The sequence below is a fragment of the Pimephales promelas genome, chromosome 12 (genome assembly GCF_988280905.1).
Source record: "Pimephales promelas chromosome 12, fPimPro1.hap1.1, whole genome shotgun sequence".
Classification (NCBI taxonomy): Eukaryota; Metazoa; Chordata; class Actinopteri; order Cypriniformes; family Leuciscidae; genus Pimephales; species Pimephales promelas.
Window position 1 is genome coordinate 30,506,015 of NC_142780.1, and position 21,747 is coordinate 30,527,761.

Sequence of the window (21,747 nt, forward strand, 5' to 3'; positions counted from 1 at the left end):
AAATCCTTTAAATGCATCTTGGCTGAATTAAAGTATTCATTATCTTTCCTTCAAAACTAAGAAAACATACTGACCGCAAACCTTTGAAGGGTAGTGTGAAACTTTTAGTAATTTCTAGTCCAATTTGATCCGATTCTGAATGATCCAGTTTGGATCACTCCACATTATGCACATGTCCAACCATCAACTATGAGTGAGAGATGATGAATGATAACTTTACTCTAAACACCTACTACTACTATAGAATGTTAGCCAGCAGTCCACTATCCAGTAAAATAATAATACATAAATAAAAATTGAGGTCAAGGTCAGTGAATAGCAAGCAAAAAAAGACAAAGAAAAAATGTTTCCGTTTGACATTGAAACAAAGTGAGAGGACAAAACCATAGCAGCAAGAGAAACACATTCTTCCCCTTTTGCACATATTGTGTAGAACTTCTCAATTCTACAGAGCACTAGCATGCTAAATATCTCTCACTCGCCATATATCCAGATTGCATTCCTCTAAACATCTGAGCTTAGAACAGTCAGATGACCATTACATTGTTGATTATATCTTAATGTATATGACGACTATACATAGTTCTGAGACGGTCTGTCTGCTACAGTATATCAGGCGAGAAGGACAGTGAGATGATTCAGATCAAGGAGACACAACACAACACACTACAGAACGTGTCCTGCAGGGAAATGTATATTGAAGCTATACATTAAAAAAAGAAAAGCCATTCAAGTTTGGAACAACTTGAGGGTGAGCAATGGAAGAATTTGTCGGTAAACTGTCCCTTTAACCACTTCCTAATAAAAAAAGACCATGCACACAATGTTTTGCCTCATATTAAATCACATGCCACATTTTTTCCCAGACTCTTGCAGCATGAGTGCTGTGTTTTTGCGAAACCCCATTAAGTTAAAAGTAGTTCCAACTTTGAAAAACATGCCTCAAGATCCTTTGAATGTGTTCTGTGTGCACAGGCCGTAAGAGGACAATCCAAAAAAGCAAACAAACACAAAACATCAATAAATAAACTTGCATTTTTAGAAGTGAACTGGTTTACGTCATCCCCCAGTCTCCCCCAACATCAAAAACGCCAAAAAGAGTCAGCATATCCAATGGCATTTCTACTCTGAATCAGACTTCCGTGAGTTGTTTTTCTAAGAGAATGAAAGAACCCCCCCACGAATTTGCATAGAAGTTTTCTGGTGGTCTCCAGATGGGAAAGCCAGTAGTCGATATTCCCAATGCCCCAGCGCTAGCGGCGTCCTTTCATCCCGTCTGTCTGGCACAGAACATTGATTCCCTGCAAGAGGCATTTGAGACCGGCTCTTCCGCGGGTTATATATTTGTAGCTCCTGGACGCTTTGTTTCAGAGCAAACACAACCTGCCTTCACTGGACACTAATGCCTCTGTTAGATGGCGAATTTATGATTTGCTCCGAAGTCTAGACGTGCTCTATCCTTCGTGTTTTCTCTTCTCCTAATTCAATAGCAGGGAGTCCCGCTGAGGTCTGGCGTCCTCTTTCTAAATGGCAGCCGTGGATAAAAATATCACTTAATATCCAACACAAGCAGTGCCAGCGGAGATGTCAACCATTGCCAGTCGCCTCTGTTTGGGAAAAAGACACACGCATGCAGTAAAAGTCATCAAAACGGTCTAGACAAACTCAACATTTCCCAGACATGGGCAGCACAAGTTTCCTTCTGAGAGGCAGGAACTGTGAATAGATCAAATGAAAGTCAAATGCATTCTTGTTTAAAAAAAATAGGATGCATTAAAGATATAAATATGAATCAACAATATATCTATATCGTCTGGTGTCGTTTAAAGCCCATTGAAGCTGCACTGAAACTCTCATTTGGACCTTGAACCGTTTGGTTTCCATTGAAGTCCATTATATGGACAAAATCCTGGAATGTTTTCATCAAAAACCTTCATTTCTTTTCGACTGAAGAAAGAAAGACATGGACATCTTGGATGACATGGGGGTGAGTAAATTATCAACAAAAGTTTTTTTTAAAAGTGAACTACTCCCTTAAGACTAGTTATGTCTAGGGTCGGTTCCAGACTACTACACCACCCTACAGCTGGGAGCAACTCCCACAAGTTCTCACACGCGTCTCATCATCAGCAGTCATATTCAAGCCCAAACTCAAAAAACATCATTTGTGTGTATTATTTAATTACTATAGTAATTTATTTTTACGGCATTATTTCTCTCCTAATTTCACTGATTTGTATATCTTCTATTGTAGCTCAGTTTACAACTGTTTAAAATGGCTTTATAACAATAGATAACAGTTGTATATAAATATATTTATGTATGTGTGTGTATGTTTTTTTTTTATGTTTTTCTTTAAAGTAAAAAGAATTTGCATTATGGATTATTTTCATGACAGTTAAGGTCACATCTGTCAGGAGTGAGTGGTGTAGAGACGTGCACAACAGAGTTTATAAAAAAATCTTTTTTCTAATTCCCAGACTAAAACACAGGTGATCATTGGAGATTATAGTTAGCATAACCACTAAACATTGACGACACCAAACAAAGGAACTGAGAAAACTTGATACAGAACAGAAAGACTTAACAAACGAAGAAACTAACTAGGAAATCAGGCAGGAAAAACGGGAACACAAAACCAAAACAGGCTACACGTGACAGCATTTCCAGGTCAAAAATATATTTGTATTATTAATTATTTTGAATAAGTTATTATTATTTTGAATAAGTTATCTTATTGTTATTGTATGCACAAAGTAGTACACATCAACAAAATGGAGTTTGCAGCTCTAAAAAAGACGCATAAAACAATAAGTAATAAGAAATAACTAGTAGAATAAAATAGATTTTTTTAAATATAATATTATAATATATATATATATATATATATATATATATATATATATATATATATATATACACACACACACACGCGTTTCATCGTACAATTTTTTTTTTTTTTTTTGCATTGGGCATTAATTTAATGACAATTAAAGACATATTTCCGGGTCATCGAATTTAAAAACAAAACAAACAAATAAATATGATGTACAACTTCAATACAATTTAAATCATACGTTGATCTTTTTTTTTTTTTTGCATTTTGTTAATAATAAATGACAAAAATAGTTACAATGCAAAACATTTCTATTGGTCCTAAAATCAGCTTTGTTTTCATTCTGCAAAATACAACTTTATTTATATTTGGGATTAAAAAACAAAAACCCATACATGTTTCACAGAACATGCAGCTCATCAAACTGGAAATGACGTTCCAACAAACGGTGCAATCAGGCAGAATGTCAAATCAGACGAGCTCCATAATGCGTAGGACATCACGGCTGCCGTGGCATGAGAGTTGCCATAGTGACGCTGTCATTGCTACCCTCATGGCACACGCTGGCTAACTGCGTCGATGATCACTTAAAGAACTCATTTCATCTCAGCAGTCTTGGCAAGATGTTGACATTCTCCATTTTACAGGAAGTACAAGAGACAGTGCTTGTACATATGATAATCAATAATCATTCAGTACTACAGTAAAAATCAAAAACCCATCTGAAACTACTGTACCAGCTCGAGCTAGGCTATATTTAATATTCCAACAGCCTGTTCTGGAAAAGGTCAGCAGGAGGTCAAGGGGCAACTGGTGAGCCTGGTTACACACACTCCCTGCATGAAGCTCTTCACATTCACCCCAAAACTCTCCAAAGGAGCTTCATGTATAGTCAGTAAGTGTATGGGCTCTATGCACGGCGGTATTTCCAGTGAGGGTTTAAGGATGCTCGACAACTTCCGCCGATTGTAGAGTCCAATGCAATACCGAGAATATATACTGAATTTTATACTCCATGGTTATACTAAAGAAACGTTAGTCACAAAACAGACAAAACAGACACCCCTCGTTGTGTTTATGCTTCTTTTTAAAATTATATTGAATAAACATAACTATATATAAAATTACATCTAAACGTATGAAATAGAGCCCGACCGATAAAGGATTTTGAAGGCCGAATGGGTTTCAAAATCCGATATTCCGATATATCGGCCGATATTTTATTTATTTATTAATTTATTTTTTTAAACTGGACATGAGTCACAAATTTTGTCATGCTTATTTGAGTTAAGAGGATTGATGGGGATGTTCTTTTAATTGCTATTCAAGGAATGTATGTATCGTGACCAACTCAACGAGTGTTGCCAACAGGAACGGTGTAGAGTGCCCTCTGGTGGACAAACTATACAACTCCAACACTCATGACATGGTTCAAGCGTGTTTCGTCCGTTTTTATTTTATTTTTGAAATATTCATTTATCGGCCATTATAACTGCCAATACCGATAGTTTGGAAAATGCCTAATATCGGCCGATAATATCGGTCTGCCGATATATCGGTCGGGCTCTAGTATGAAAGTTTCGTTTCAAAGACGGGAGGACAGTAAATTTTGAAGACACTGCCATAATCCCGTTTTTCTCGGTTTTCCTCCGCTTTAATCTCCCCAACCGGAAACTGTAGTGCATCCTTGCGTCAAATGCGGGACTTATGCGTGCATATAGCCTATTGCTGTGCTCCGCTGATGTTAAATACAAATCAATTCAATTATAAATTTGCACAGAAAATCTATTGATTTTGTGCACTTGTCTCATCATGCATAATGAGACTATAAGCTTTAATCACCAGCGACACAACTTCCGACTGCCGAATCAGACTATAGTAGGAATCAACAGATTTAGGAGAATCAATGCAGATGCTGAATCCTCAGTGTTTTTTCTCCAATGAGATCTCAATGTCTCTCACCCTTTCCTGTCCAGCTGATTTAATTGCCCACAGACCAGACAATGGTCAGGGCTCACTGACCTGCGGTGTGTTATTAGTGACTGAGCAGATGGGCTACAATAGTTTAAACTCTCCTTCAAACCCTCTTGAGGTCAAAACTGCTTCTTGAGAAAACAGCAATGCAGACATTCACCTGTAGCAGGAGGCAAGACTGTCACAATTATGGAGACGGTTTCATTGATCTTACAGGGATAGTTCACCCAAAAATGTAAGTTAAAATCAAAGTAAAAATATGTTTTTGCTTCTTTTTACATTTTTTCCCCCATTCAATGAAAGTCAAGCGGGTTCAAAACACCATTTTATGGCATGTTAACCCCCACCAACAACCACAAACAGCCTCATGACACGCTGTTTATGAACGGTGACAAATTCCCCAATCCCCGCAGTCATCTTGCACACTTTTCATGCTCTGCGGAGGAAAACAAAGGCCCTGCCAATCACTTCTCGGCCGACAAAGACAGATCTTCAGTGTGTGTCGGGGGAGACGGGTGTCAGACACCTGCCCAGATCCAAGGGGAGAAAAGAACTGTCTGGAAACAGAACCGTGTCAGCAGCAGCAGCAGAAACCCTGTCACCGATGAGCAGAGCACGTCAACTACACCAGCATCTGATTCCACGGCTGCCTGATGCCAGATGATGCCCAACTAAATCGGATGCCCATTTTCCACTCATAGGGTGCCGATTAGGGCTGGGCAAAAAAATCGATTTTTCGATTAATCGTTTTTTAAAATGTGGTCGATTCAAAATCGATTCTCAACGGCCACGAATCGATTTTTTTCCATATAAAGGGCTCGTGGACGCAGTGCTGCATCTTCTCGTCTCTCTGCACTAGGCAAGCACTAAGCGCTGCAGCTGTCGATACACACACGCGTTTAGGAGTCGGGACACGACGGAATATTCACTTGCACAATCGGGCCAGCATTGCATCGTGACCTATGATCGTAACTAACATTTATCATTTATTTGCTCAAGCAATGTTAAACCATCCCGTGCTCGCGCACTCTCAGAGATTTCTTTCACTGCGTGCACAGTAACGTTACAGCCTAAATCCGCCTCACAAACAGCTCGCCAGAAACAAAAGTTTTATCCCTGGATTATATCACTTTAACAGTTAAAACACGCAACATTATGTCAAAACTCTGGTCTTGGTGAGTAACCTCGTAAAGACAGTCGGTAATGTCTTAAATTAGCATTAAACGCGTGTGACAGAAAGTTAATGAAACAGTAATGGATTCGCACACTAGTTCTTAAAGTGAACGCAGCCATTTGTGTCAGTCATTAATTCTGTTGTCATAACAACAGAATTTAGTATTAATTGTAAGCAATCAGAATTAATAGCCTTTGTATTTAATTCAGTCTGGACTAAAAAGACTATCCAGTGTTATTTTACATTGGATTACTTTATTCAGTTTCTGTAGTATATCTGACATACCCAAAAAAACTACCCCAAAATGTCTCTTAATTTTTGTCTTTATTCTATTGTATTTATTTGTGCTACTTTTTTCAATTTAATTCAAAGATTGAAATCAAGCATCCATACATAAACTCTTAACAAAAAAAAAAATACATTAACATTTAGGTAAGATCAATGTAAAAAATGTCTAAATATTTATATATTTAGTTATCTTAAACATAAAATAACATGATACTGTTTGATCAAGCTGTGTGACTGTTCTGTGCGACTGTGCGACTCTTTTTTTGCATATTGCATCAAAATCCTGTCTAGTCTTTGTATTTAGTGTACCTTTTATATATAGGTTTATGGCTCTTAATTTTATTGTATTAATTAACCACTAGTAAACTTATGTCCACTGTTCTTTTTTATAAATTATAAATATAGGATTTTTATTACATCTTCATTATAGTTGAATCGAGAATCAAATCAGGAATCGAGAATCGAAAATCGAATCGAGAATCGAAATCGAATCAAACTGAGAGCTTGCGAATCGAAATCGAATCGAAATTGAAATGTGAATCGATACCCAGCCCTAGTGCCGATGCCTGACCAGTCAGTCTAAAACTAATTAATAATATGAACTGGCTTTTTAAATTTTATTATATTGTTGTCTGAGATCAACTTATGACGTTTGCTTGGTTTTTACATTCCAAAACATCAAAATGAATAAGCAATAGGCTATTTTCTACCCTAGTTTTGAGCCTAGCTCAAAAACGCTCGGTTTTTATGGGCATCTCGCACTGAAGACTTGGAAGTAAACAGTTTTGCATATTATAATGAGTTTCAACTCACTCGTCGGTGCACGTGGGGGAAATTGTTTTGAAAACGTCCAATGTTGTAAAATGGCAACCGGAATGATTCGCCCATACATGTTCGACCCAGAGTCCGTGTGTGGCACCATTCCTGTCAGATCCAATATAGACGGCACAGCACCGTTCTTTACTCTTAATCGGTCTGCAAATCCCGTCTTGTTTACAAAACAATCCTCAGTGAAATGAAGCGAACAGACGACGATATTTTACCCTCATCAGCTGGAACGTCATTAAAAATAAAGTTTAATCATGCAGTCCTATTGGAATCCAGAGGAAGCTTATGCCGCGACTGTCTTCTTCCACAACCAGGCGCTGCACAATATTCTGTATTGCTCGGTAGCTCGACCCGGTTTGTCATCACGAGGTAGGCGTATGTTCTTTAGCTATGCCTGTAATGCGTGAATCAGTGGGGGCGGGGCTAAACCGGCCGTGTTGAAGGAGGCGTCAATCTTCTTCTGCGGGGGTGGTGTTTTATCCTCTTTGACGTCATAGTTCCCCACTTTGAAAAACGAGTCGTTTGCTGAGCTGGTGTCAATAAAAGCTTTTATTGGACTAACAAGGACGTTTTCAGTTCTGAAACTTACAGGATATTCTTATAATATGATGACCTCTCAGATGTCAAAAGCTCAGATGTCAAAATATATATATATATATATATATATACTTACTGACCCTTTCTGAATGGTTGTGCATATTTGAATAATATCAAACAATATGTAATAATACATATTATAATTAAATGTAGTTGACAATTAAAATAAATATACAAAAATACGCTTAATTAAATTATTTTGGATTAGGGATGGGTCACACTGCTTCACTATTCTACAGATCATCCAACTACCAACTAATCGAATACTTTACTTTAATGGAATGATCAATCGATTCTTTCCTGTAGCTCAAGTGTTGGCGCTTGCAACGCCAAGGTCATGGGTCCGATTCCCAGGGAACGCAAGAACTGATAAGATTGTAAAAATGTGTACCTTGAAATGCAATGTAAGTCGCTTTGGATAAAAGCATCTGCCAAATGAATGTAAAATGCTAATGAATGGCCAAGTTAAGGGTACCCTGACTAGTTGCCTTAACACATCTTTACTTTGGATGTTAAAATATGTTTTCAAAACTTGTAAACAAAGACAGTAATCAAGTCAATTTGTCTAAGTTAGTGGAAACATGGGTTATTTCTGATCAGAATCCCCGGCCGAGCACCGTTTTTGGTGGAAAAGGGGATATGATTCTGATCTTCTGGCTGAATGACAGCTGTAGCTGCCAGCAGTTTCTTCTCCACTTCCAGGCAGAACTCCAGAGCTCGGCTCAACCCACACGCTCCTCTGTTACTAGGGAGAGAGACGAGAAGCGCTCTGCCCGCAGCTGGAATTTGAGGGTCATTTCAAGAACACAACAATCTGTTAAGATAGACAATCGAAGCTCACACAATCTCTCTCACACAGCGCACGCACACACGCTAAATCAATAGAAATGCAAACGCAGAAAGGAAGGTCATTCACCAATACTCTGCTGGAATGCATGTTGAGGACATTCTCATGCAGACCAGTGAAAATAAACAGGCTGATGTAAACATTGGCACCCTAGTCTCCATACTAAACGCTGATCAAAACACGCTCGGGCTCAGATCATCCCTGTGGACGCGCACAAACTCTCACAGAAATCTCTCCGGCACATGTGGAAAAAATCCTCAGAGTAAACAGAGCTGGGACGAGCTCCGCGAGATACGACCCTACAAAACACAAAAGCACATGCACAGAAATAACGAGGAAAGAGCTTGATGTTCTCACTTACGGAATACTCGATGGTGCCCTTCGGTCTCTGGAACGACATCCGCCTTCCATCCTTCTTCTCCGGCGTCTTCTTCTGCCCGGTATCTGAAAGCAAGCGAGGGAAGGTTCTCATTATGTTCATGTTCCGCTCTCCCCTCAGCTTGACACAAACTGCCGAGCTCTCAGCCTCGACCGACGGCTCATCCGTCAACAGCGAGTGTGATCGAGCGACTCTGGTGAGCCAGAGAACGCAGCGTCTCTCTCTCTCTCTCTCTCTCTCTCTCTCTGTCTACCCCTCCTTTCCCCGCTGTCTCTCTCGCTCACTTTCTCGTTCAGCACAATGACAGCCGATGTGTCTTCACCTTGCAATGCCTCCTGCTGCTGCAAACACCGTAACAGACAGAGACCACCCTGACCTCTATGAGAGAGAGAGGCCACCCGACACTATCACATTTGTGTTGTGCTGTGAATCTGTGAGTCTTTGAAGCGAATTTGAATGCTTATGCACAGCTAATTGAGATCATTTACGTATGGCACTGATTAAATGCAAATCAATACTTTAATTATTTCAATAAATAACTTCAATTAAGCTGGGATTTCAAATGGCACACTCTGGTGAAACTTTTTAGAGTAATAGTTGCGAGAACTATTAGATATGTTGGGAAACTACTTAACACACGTTAACCTATGCACTTCTATTCAAATGTTTGGGATTGGTAAGATGTAATGTTTCTGAAAGTCTCTTCTAAGGCTAACACAGTAATATTCTGAAATGTTATTACAATTTAAAATAACTGTTTTCTAAAATGTCATTTATTGCTGTGATTTAGGGCTCTCAAACGATTAATTGTGATTAATCGCATCCAAAATAAAAGTTTGTGTTTACATAATATATGTGGATGCACTGTGTATAATTATTTTGTATATATATATATATATATATATATATATATATATATAAATAAATATATAAATATACACACATGCTTGAGTATATTTAAGAAATATTTTCATGTATATACTGTATATAGATTTATATATAATTTATATTATATATAAATATCAATATTTTATATATAATATTTTTTTCTTAAATATACACGCATGTGTGTGTATTTATATATATATATATATATATATATATATATATATATATACAAAAAATTATACACAGTGCACCCAAATATATTATGTAAACACAAACTTTTATTTTGGATGCGATTAATCGTTTGACAGCCCTACTGTGATTGCAATCATTACTCCAGTCTTCAGTGTCACATGATCCTTCAGAAATCATTCTAATTTGCTGCTCAAGAAACATTTATTATTATTACCAATATGGATTTTTGTAAACTAATACATTTTTCAGGATTCTTTGCTCAACAGCATTTATTTGAAACAGATTTTTTTTGTATCATTATAAATGTCTTGTCTGGTGATAAATTTAATGCAGCCTTACTAAATAAAATAACTAATTTTCTTAAAACAAATCTTACTGACCCCAAACCTAAGATCACGTTAGCATAGATTAACATACTCTTCCTTCCTTAAAATGAGGATTCAGAGGTCTAGACCTCCTTGATCTAAAGCAACAATTCAAATCATACAACATTTATGTAATAAAAATAAATTATTAATTAGTAAATAATTGTATTCACCAAAACGTATACATAGTTGTATTCCACAGTTTGTTTGTGGCAATGTTACAGTTTTCCACAGTAAAACACGTAACATTCCTCAAATTGCGACTTCTAATAAACAACATCATCTGGACCTTTTCAAAAGCACGATGGGTGACAAGAAAATAATCGCACAGCATTTACTCCAAATTGCAGCTTGCATTCATCCAACAATGGCAACCCTAGTACCCATGTTACTTTAAGAAATAATGGTAACACTTTATTTTAAGGTGACTGCTACAAACTATATAAAAAAGTAATTAATGAATATATATATATATATATATATATATATATATATATATATGTGGAAAAAAAAATATATATATATATGAAAATATGTAGCCAAAACATATATATTATATATATATATATATGTTTTGGCTACATGTTTTTCAGTGTTAGTATGCAGTCTCATGGGTGTGTGTCTCTGTGTGTAGTTTTCAAAGTTAACACAGCAGTGTTGGCAAGTCCCCCACATGTTCACTTTGCTTGAGGCGGTCGGTCCGTCTACAGAATCAGTCGACTAACAGGTTCTGCACTTGTGACAGTGTGACAGAGAGACTCTCGGCTGTGCAGCCATGAATCATAGTCTTCCTGCTATTTCTGTGCTCACACCAAAGAGACGGCAGCGAAAGAAACCAGGCCAGCGCAAGCGCCGATACGAGCGCTGGTCTTTTATCCAGCGCTTTCACGCCTCTGTTTGAGACTATAACCTGACAAACAGTGACAGTGGCTGATCTCTCTTTATTTACAGTATGTCGCCTCATAAATAGAGTTTTTCAGAAACACATAGTCATGAACTCTTGATATCTATAAAGCTGCTCTAAATTGATTCAAATTATTATTTTGAGATTTCCACATGCAAAGACAAACTACTATATAGCAAACACTACTATTATTATTGCCCTTCATTAGGCTATAGGAATTTGGGATGAGATGGGGGAACTGAAATTCTGCTATTTTCTTTCCTGTGTTAAATGGGTCATATAATGGTACATGCACTTTTGTACTGAAATGTGTGTTGGCAGTGCCTGTACACACAACCATCATATAATCCATATCCATATAATCCATCCAGTGTTTTTGTTTTTATATCCTTATATGTTTTTCCGTTTAAAATCGAGCCGTTCGATCGTGTGACATCACACGGTGCAGCAATGAATATAAATGGGAAATAAACCCGGGAAATAAGGGTCTTATCTAACGAAACGATTGGTCATTTTCTAAAAAATAAATAAAAATATTATATACTTTAACCACAAATGCCTGTCTTATACCATCTCTGAGCTTTGAAGCTACATTTCTCGACTGGGATCATGTCGAGCCTTTGAAGCTACATGGAGACTGACATTTGAACCTTCAAACCGTTGGTTGCCATTGAAGTCCATTATATGGAGAAAAATCCTGGAATATTTTCCTCAAAAACCTACTTTCTTTTCGACTGAAGAAAGAAAAACACGGACATCTTGGATGTTATGGGGGTTATTAGTAAATTATCAGGAAATTTTTATTTGAAAAAGGTTAATGCTCGATAAAAACAAAAAATCTTTGTTCATTTAAATCTAAAATATGTACACGAATTCATTCTAGATTTGAGGACCGTTATTAAATGAAGGAATTGGGGTTTAATTAATATCAGAATATTTACTACACCTCCCAATAATAAATAACAAAAATATGCTAATGTCTACAGTATGTATTCCAGAACAACAGCATTGACCAAGGCATGAGTCAGAGACTCAGTGAGCAAACACACAGCAGAGATAAGTTCCATGAAAAGCGGCAAAATTGTATGGAATTGAACCCTCACATGTGTGTATCGCCTGAAACAGGCTTTTCACACGCTGAGATAAGAGCTCCCATCGAAACAAAACAAAGAGTCCAATGTGTGTCTGAAAGAAAGACACCAAATCCATCATCTCTGCGGTTCTGGAACATTCTGTGTGCAGCCAGTGTCCATCCAGCATCAACAATATGACAAATATCTTTAATAAATATTCATTTGTTATCAGTGTTTGACACATTGGGTCGGTTCTAAAACGTAAGCTGCATTGCTGCAGCATCCTAGCACAAATGAAACCTTATAAGTCACTAATTTGGAATTAAATTTGATAAGCATTGATGTTGTCTTGTAATGTTGCATATGTGTTGGCTCACGGATTATCTAGCATTATAACCTGTTAACTGTCACCCCCCCTTTTTTGAATAGACATGAAAATGCACATTTCAAACTTAAATGGTTGTAATTCAAGAATGCTTTGGAATATAGACATATGATTGGTCTCGTTTTAAAGAAGACATTTGGCAGATTTTTGTAGAAGTGAAATAAATTAAGAAAGTGAAACAGAAAAAAAAGTTATAGAAGTTTGAGTTTATGGAAATGTACAATGTAAAAATATTAATTATTCATATTTTACATAAAATATATATTTTCAAAACCTGGTCTACTCTAAAACTGCAGAAAAATCAAAGCCAAAAATCTGAACAAGTTGTGTTTCAAATTTTAGGTTGATATCTCAAAAAATGAGCTTTCAGTGAGATTTTGTTTGGGCGCAGTACCAAACTTTTACACTAGGGCACAATCAGACTCCATTACTGCCCATATAAGGGCGCCTGCATTTCCATTCGTGTTTTGAGTGATATGAACCATTATTTTCACAATTTTCATACAATTTCTGAAGTAGAGATCCTATTCAGAAGTAGCATGGGAAGTTTGGCAGATTTTGATATGAATTGAACCTCTAAGAAACACATACAAAGAACATGCATGTAAGTCATAGCTAGCTGCCACGTCACAAATGGTAAATTTATTATTTTTTTCTTGATATTTCAAACTTTTCAGACCTTTTTTTTCCAAAATAATTGAATGGATTCTATCTTTTGAACTTTTGGCATGAAAAAAAACTGAGGTATCTACCATTTTTTCATGATTTTTCATGTTTACTGCTATTTTAAAATAAAGGTCTGAACACGCCTTATGAGTATGAAAATATTCTTGTTTTATATTGATAAATTATGGCTCCTCTGTAATATATTTTGAAAATCAGTCACCAAATATGGAAACTAGAGATTGTAAGCTTTCAAATGATATATAGTTTGTCAATATTATTTAAGGTATTTACTAAGATATTATTGTTTTAAAAATATAGTGGCAAACGTCCCACCTGTGGGACGGTGACAGTTAAGTGGTAATATAAAGGCCACTGCTAAAAAGAACTAATGTCCAATGGTGGTCACATAACAAAGGTGGGAAATATGTTACAAGGCCACATGCTGTTCGCTTTTTCCTTTCAGTGGAAAAAGAAAATAATATTATTCATCAGATACATTTGTAACATTTTTCTTATTTTTTTCTCATGCACAAAACACACACACGCGTGCGTAAATCAGTCTTGTGATTTTAACAAACAAAGCTCTAATGGTCTGCAGCTGTTATACAATCAGCATTAACCCATGTTGACGATCAGTTATTGACGCATGTAAACTTGTACCATTTAACCATGGAGATGTGATAAAACACAATGGCTACCTAGGACTGATTTTTGTACATGTACAGAAGGCCTTAACATAGAATCACAACATGGCTCATAATGATCTAATTATAATAGTACATTTAATCATTTTGAATTTTATTTTGGTCACACTGTCCAATTCTCACTATTAACTATTAACTATATGACTTTTGCCTCAAACTCATAATTACTGCTTATTAATGGGTAGGATTAAGGGATGTTGGATATGGTCATGCAGAATAAAGCATTAAAGTGCTTTATAAGTATTAATAAACAGCCAATATTCTAGTATCATGCATGCTAATAACTAATAATCAACTAGTTAATAGTAATAATTGTATCCTTACCTTTACTTTAAAAATGTATTTAACAATGTTTAACACAACATAATGCAAATTAAAATATTATTTAAATTAGATTTCATATTTTTGAAAGATGTCAATATTTGTTTCAAAGGAAGCATTAATACACTCTAAAAAATGCTGGGTTGTTTTAACCCAATTTTGGGTCAAATATGGACAAACCTGAAATGTTGGGTTAAAAATGTAATGTAAAAATTTAACCCAACGGCTGGGTTAGTCCATATTTGACCCAAAGTTGGGTTAAAACAACCCAGCATTTTTTAGAGTGTATGCTAAAAAGTGACAATAAAAACTTACAATGTTACAAAACAATTCTCAAATAATTGCTGTTCTTTTGAATTTTCTATTAATCAAAAAATCCTGAAAAAATTTTTTTTATGTCGGTTTACATGAAAATATGAATTCATGTCTGCGAGGTATTAAACGGTGCATGCTGAGTTACGTACCAACATTTAACATAGAGTTATGGATCGTAAGTTTTAATAACCCTACATATGAGTAAAAATAATAATGATAGCATTAGCAAACAGCACTTAAAAAACGAATAAAGCTGCTATAAAACCGACACTGCAATCACAGATACATAAAATGCCCTTTTTATGTATTTGTTGTGTGTTCTTTATTTGAGTATTGTTGTCACACAAGGACGCAGAACGCATGAGACCAACTTCAGCGTGACAGAGAAAACAACCAGGCTTGTGTTAGCGGCAGCTGCAACAGCCCGCCGGATGTTATTCTTAGACCGCTCTCATTTACTGCTCAGAATGGTGCTGGAAACAAGTGCCCCATCATAATAAGCAGGTGGCACACACACATACACACAAAATGTGCTGGAATGAGATGACTATGGCTGTGGGGAGACAATGAACAAACAATCTGATTCACTATTCCAACATCAGTCTTAAAATAATAGTTCACCCAAAAATGGGCAGTCTGCATTCTATTATTTACTCACTGTCATGTCATTACAAATCTATGCAGTTACTTTTTCCAAACAAAAATAAATAAAACGGCACTTTGGAAGGATATGAGGATGCGAGTAAAATGGCAGTATTTGTATTTTTGAGTGATATTCCTTATGCGTCGACAGACTTGTACCAAACAAAGCATCCTTACCGATAAAGAGACAAACAAACATAAACATATAAATAAATACAATGGTGTGACAGCGTTCACTGCAGAGGATGACTCGACTTGACATCCAGATACAGAACGAACACAGATTCTGGAAACTGTCGACTCCAGGCATGAAAGAGCTCTTTTGTGAATAGCTACCGGCAACTGTCACACTGTCCAGCCTATTATAAACTATTTGACATGTTTTTCTGACTGTAAAGTATAGCCTACATCCATAACTAGCATCATGTTTAATGATTTTGCTCATATGACTGTATGTAACTGTCAGTCTCCAAGACGCCCCACGAAGCTCATGCATCTTAATAATATAAGTGTCCGTAACAGTGGCTGTGTCGTGTATTTACACACTCTAAACAATGCTGGGTTGTTTCAACCCAAATTTGGGTCAAATATGGACAAACCCAAATGTTGGGTTAAAAATGTAATTAAAAAATTTACAGTTGAAACTAGTGAAAGTTGAAGATGGGTTCAAATTTTAAATTACATTTTTAACCCAACATTTGGGTTTGTCTATATTTGACCCAAATTTGGGTTAAAACAACCCAGCATCGTTTAAACACACTATATAATCACAGGATTAGTCTAATCTGATTTCTGACTAATGCTAATGAAAACATCTGTGCAGCGTTAAGCAAGAAAATAAACTTTTGTGCAAAGGGACGATACTTTCTCATGACTGTGAGGAAAAGTTGAAATGCTTTTTATGCCATTGCTGTCTTCATTGAACAAATAGATTATTATTTTCTTTCCTTTAAAGGATTCATTCGATTTATTTGCAGGAAAAATAACCACCATTACTGTTAACATTGAGATTCTGTGTGTGCATTATTTGTAATCCTATTCATATTGAATTAATCTTAAAAACTAATGATTATAAAATTAAAAAGTTGATACAAAATGTTTAGGCCTGTATAAAAGGTACATACAATACATTTAATTACGTTTACTATATATATATATATTATATATATATATATATAAAATATTTACATACCTCCCTTTACATGCTACATACATGCTACATTTACATGCTAAATAAACACTGTCTAGTTAGACAATTAACTTCTTTTTTCATGTCTTTTTACCTTAATGTCTCATGTCTTTTTAAAATTTAAAAGTTGATACAAAATGTTTAGGCCTGTATACATACTGTACATTTAATTATGTTTACTAAATAAATAAATAAAGATGCAAAAGCCTCTAAATGCCATTTGAAATTTTCTTCTTTAATGATGATTTTTATCAAATTTGTATATTTAAGTTTAGTAATTTCACTTAAATTACAATTAATAGGTAATTATCATTGCCATTTAAGTGAAATTACTGAACTTAAATATACAAGTTTGATAAAAATCATCATTAAAGAAGAAAATTTCAAATGGCATTTAGAGGCTTTTGCATCTGAACTCTTCATATATATATATACCTCCCCTTACATGCTAAATAAACACTGTCTAATAAGACAATTTCCTTCTTTTTTCATGTCTTTTTACCTAGAGCAAAAAGTACAGAATTTTGGGTGTAATGACTAAATGTAGCTAGCCGGTCATGTGTTCCTGTTAGTTGTGATGTCATAAGATGTTCCTGAATCAGCTGTTATTGCAGATTAGTTTTAATGCTAGAATAAGTTAGTGTCTGTAGGTATCAGGCTGTTTTAGTTCAAAAATACTATAAAAATCCTGTTTCATCATATGACCCCTTTAGCACAGGGAGAAATAACAGCCATGGGAAAAACATGGCAAAGTTGCTCACTGAACCGAACAGCTTAAACACCCCGGCAGTCACGGCCCAGACTGTCACAGTAGCTGGTGTGTGTGTGTTTGCTAGATCTGCAGTTTGAATGCTGTGTCAGGGGAGATGCTGAACTTGGCATGGCCTGCTCCTTTCCCTCATTAACACACACCCCAGGTCAATTAATCAAACCCCGATACTGTCAGTGGCTCTGTGTGTGTCACCCGCACCAGAGCCTCTCATTAGCACTCACTCCAGGGTGACTAATCGCAGCAAGATCCTTCCATCCACTCGGTTATTGCTTTAGTGAGCACTATTTAGTTTGCAAATCAAATAAAGCAGTGGCTAAAGTCTGCCTCTACTCTGTTGTCGCAAGTTCAACTCTGCTCTTAAATATGAGCGTCTGAAGATCACACCACGGTTTGGTAGGTTGAATAATGAATTGAACAACGAGATTAGTTGAGAGAATAATTAAAGTATTCTGTCAAGGAAGATAATACTACAACTTCAGAGAACAGGCAATGGCTTTGGTTGAACCACTTAGCACAGTATAATACAGTATCTACTACATAGTATTTAAAAAATAGTACATAATCAGCATACAATGATGTTCTGCATTGTTTGGCTTCAGTTGAGCTAATGGCATTAAGTTATCTTGTTTTTAATAATAAGTTTGTGTAACATGGAACAAAAAAAGTCATGTGCTTTTTAAATAATTTGTAAATGGATTACTTATTTGTTTATTTATCTTATTTGCACATTAATCAACATTTAAATGTATGTAAATGTACAAGAGCCAAAAGGCAAATTTCACCAGTCCATTTGCAGTTGCAAAAACCTTATAACCTTACAAATAACCTAACCTTAATAGGAAATGTTTTCACACAAATACTGTTTTTATTTGCCAAAAATATTTGGCAGGCTGCAGGAAACGTAACTCTTGTGTAACATTAAATCTGTGGCTAATTTACTAACTTATGTCAGGAAGTCTTTTATCCTCTGGGATAAAAAAAAAATCTGTATACTTCGACACTGGAGAAAAAATTATGGATTTAAATATGTTCACTTCAAATTTCAGTAGAGAGGAGTACTATTTTTCCTATTTTAACCCAAAATACGGTGTTATGTGCATTAATGAGTACACACAATGTAATGTATCTATGCGTCAATGCAGTTGCCTTTGGAAGCTTCAGTTCCCAATTTACTGGTGTAGTCTAAAAGAAAAAAAGTTTTTTTAACGCTATTTGAGTCACTAAGCCAATTGGTTTAATTTCGGTTATATACTATCATAGTACATATAATGTACTATTATCATACTTCCAATTTACAGTGTGCTGAAGAATATATATATAGTTCGCTACACTATAAAATGGTAGTATGGTAGTACATTATTTGAAGCAATCATTGTGTTCCAGATTTTCTTTTGGGAGGTATGATGCATGATTTCTTAGACATGGCCTATATGACACACAAGGCTCAAATTTATCGGCATGACTAAAGAGCGCATTGGGATGAGATGTGACGTCTAGCTCAACACTTCCCTTCAGCAGAGATGCTTTAACCATTCTTCATCTAACGGCATGTGGCAGCCTTAGTGCTAAATCCATATCCACCATCGAGAAAGCAGGACCAATAATGCAGGTCAAGGGAAAAAAGACCCTGGCGTTGAAAGATCAGCTGCTGTGCTGCAGGTAAACAGCTCTCTCTGCCCTTGACGCACACTGGGCCTGGATGCTTAGTCAGAATTTAAAAGGTTATTAAATAGAGGGAAAAGTTTGATACGTTGAGCGTCCACCATCCCTGCTACTTTAGCGTTTAGTCTAGACGAGAGCAAAATAAACACCACTAGGGCCGCAACGCTTTCGAGCAATCAATGAAGTTCATAGAGTCAATGCTAATGTTTCATTTTCCTTTTGATTTGCATGCAAGATCCAAATAATATAAAACATAATAAAAAAAAAGATGTAACTTTCATTTGTTATTGATTCATTATTATTATTAATGTATTATATACAATATATATCAATTATATAATTTATATAATTATAATTAACGTTTATATATATATATATATAAACATTCATTTAAATTTACATAAGTAAATTAAAATATATAAATAAATTGATATGTAATGTATATAATACATTAATAAATACAATGAATGATATATATATAAATAAAATAAACTCAAAATAAAATAAAAAGAGCTTTTTGTGTGCTATGTATATGTATAAGTATATATACTTATACATACATACATACATACATACATATATATATATATATATATATATATATATATATATGGTCTGTTTGAAAGGTCTGTTGATTAACGCACTGCTTTCATACTGTATATGAATAGTATAAAACTATTAAAAATAATTAAAAAAGGCTAAAAGACATCCTACTGACTAGCCTATTCATTAAAAATATATAGCATGATATAAAATACTCATTTCACTCAATACAATTTTGAGAGCACTCTAGCCCTACTGAGGTATTTCGACAGGTAGTTTGACAGATAAAGCGCTTGGCCAGGAGGACATGAACAGTCATGCCATGGTAGCTTCAGTTCTACCTGCTTTGGCATCCAATTATGACCTCTTGGGTTGGCACAGCATATACTGCCTAACGCACCAAGGAATTAGTCTTAACTCAGTAATGAAAACACACCCACACACCCCATTCATCTTTGGGAGTGATCTAGAGAAAAGCAGGACGAGTCTTGTGCCTCCCACGTCCTTCTAAAGCCAGTGCAGATGTATGCTAATGGACTCCCTGTGCTTCCAGCATGGCATCAGTGCGTCCCACTCATCCTTTAGACCAGTTCCTCTCTCGTAATGAGGGGCCAGAGGCGCATCAGAAAACGGTGCCATTATTTCATTGTTTTGGAACTGGAGCCTGAAATTCCAACTCTGAGCATTTGGGGTACTTATCTAATTAAAAATGAAAATATATGCATAAAACCCATATTTGACCCATAGTTGGGTTAAAACAACCCAGCATTTTTAGAGTGCATACAATTTTTAAAAGAAGTCTCGTGCTCATCGTACATGAGGACTATCGTACATTTCATCTCATACAACCCAGAAGCGCTGCGCAGTTACACTACGTGAACTCACTCAGAGGTTTAACAAAATTTACTCATTCAGAGACACAATATAAGGAGTTCCCACAGTTTTTGTCCAAGCATGCCGCACAAGCCCCGAAAAGTGAAGCCAAAACATCTCGATCGCCCCCCCGGTGGCCGGTCCTAGTATAGGTAATAAACTCCGCCTCTCCATGTTATTCAATGGTAGGAGACCGACTAAACAATTAAATTACACTTCAAATATAGTTTTTCCAAATATGGTTTCTATCATTTACAGACGTTTTTATCATTTTTTCGGGATCTTCGGAGAACTGAGGAGATTGGAGCTTTAAATTGAATAGGCCTAAAAAAAAAAAAAGTTTGGTTCCGGTTGGTTGTCAGTTGAGGTCATGGGTCGGTAGGGAATTTTTTTTTTTTTTTTTTTTTTTTTTCAGTGGCAGCAAGGGATGGGTAGGAAATTCAAGGGATAGTTCACAAAATTATTTTTTATATGTTTTAGCTTACCTCAAGGGATATGTAGGTGTTTTTGTTTCTGCAGTATTTTCAATTTTGATATTTTTTGGTCAAAACTAAAAATATCAAAGTGAACTATCCCCTCAAGCCTTTTCACGTGCTTGTCCTCCAGACAAGTAAGTAAATCTGTCAATCACTTGTCTGAGTAAAAAGTTGCTTGTCCGGATTTTTTAAATTTATTTATTTTTTATTCTGAAGCAATATTCTCATCAGTGTTCAATCAGCTTTGATATTTAAAAAGGCATATTGTAATATCTGCACCTTTAAGAGCATCTCCTCCACCAATATTATTAAATGCCCTATAGTGTCTTATTATTCTAAATAATTGAATTTATTGATCAAATTTAGGAATTTAAAATGAAAGATGAAGCATACTGTTACCCTAGGTAGGGCTGATCAAATTAAATCATTTACAATGAAAAATTACAATTTCATAAAATAATGTTATGAAATTGATTTAAATGTGCAAATAAGAAATATTGGAAAGAATTATACTAGGCTACTTATAAACATAACACTAAACTGCCAATAGGTGGCGGCAGGCGGCCGTATTAACGAGTGAGTTATTGATTCATTAATTCAAACGATTCGTTCAAACGGTTGATTCATTCAAGAATAAGACAGATGTTGATCTTTATGAATGGGTCATTGAATCTTTGACTCAACCGATTCGTTCAAAATGCTGAATCATTCAGTAATGAAAACAGGATGAGTTCCTGTGAGATGCGTCGTTGTTCTGCTGTGACTTTTCTTTGGAACTATTTTCGCTGCTGAAATGGAACAAAAACACCCAATATTGCTTATAAACAGTAAGTGACTTAATCTTAACTGTTTAT

The 21,747-nt window shown here is 35.7% G+C and overlaps 1 protein-coding gene across 3 annotated transcripts in view; it reads right to left on the reverse strand.

Annotated features, from left to right (window-relative positions):
• Positions 1 to 21,747, reverse strand: part of oxr1a (oxidation resistance 1a) — an 89,437-nt gene that overhangs the window by 41,398 nt on the left and 26,292 nt on the right. For all 3 annotated transcript variants that reach the window (XM_039650885.2, XM_089117935.1, XM_039650887.2), the window contains exon 2: positions 8,906 to 8,988. In XM_039650885.2, coding sequence (XP_039506819.2) covers positions 8,906 to 8,944 — 39 coding nt within the window. In that variant the 5' untranslated portion in view covers positions 8,945 to 8,988. The remainder of the gene's footprint in view (positions 1 to 8,905; positions 8,989 to 21,747) is intronic.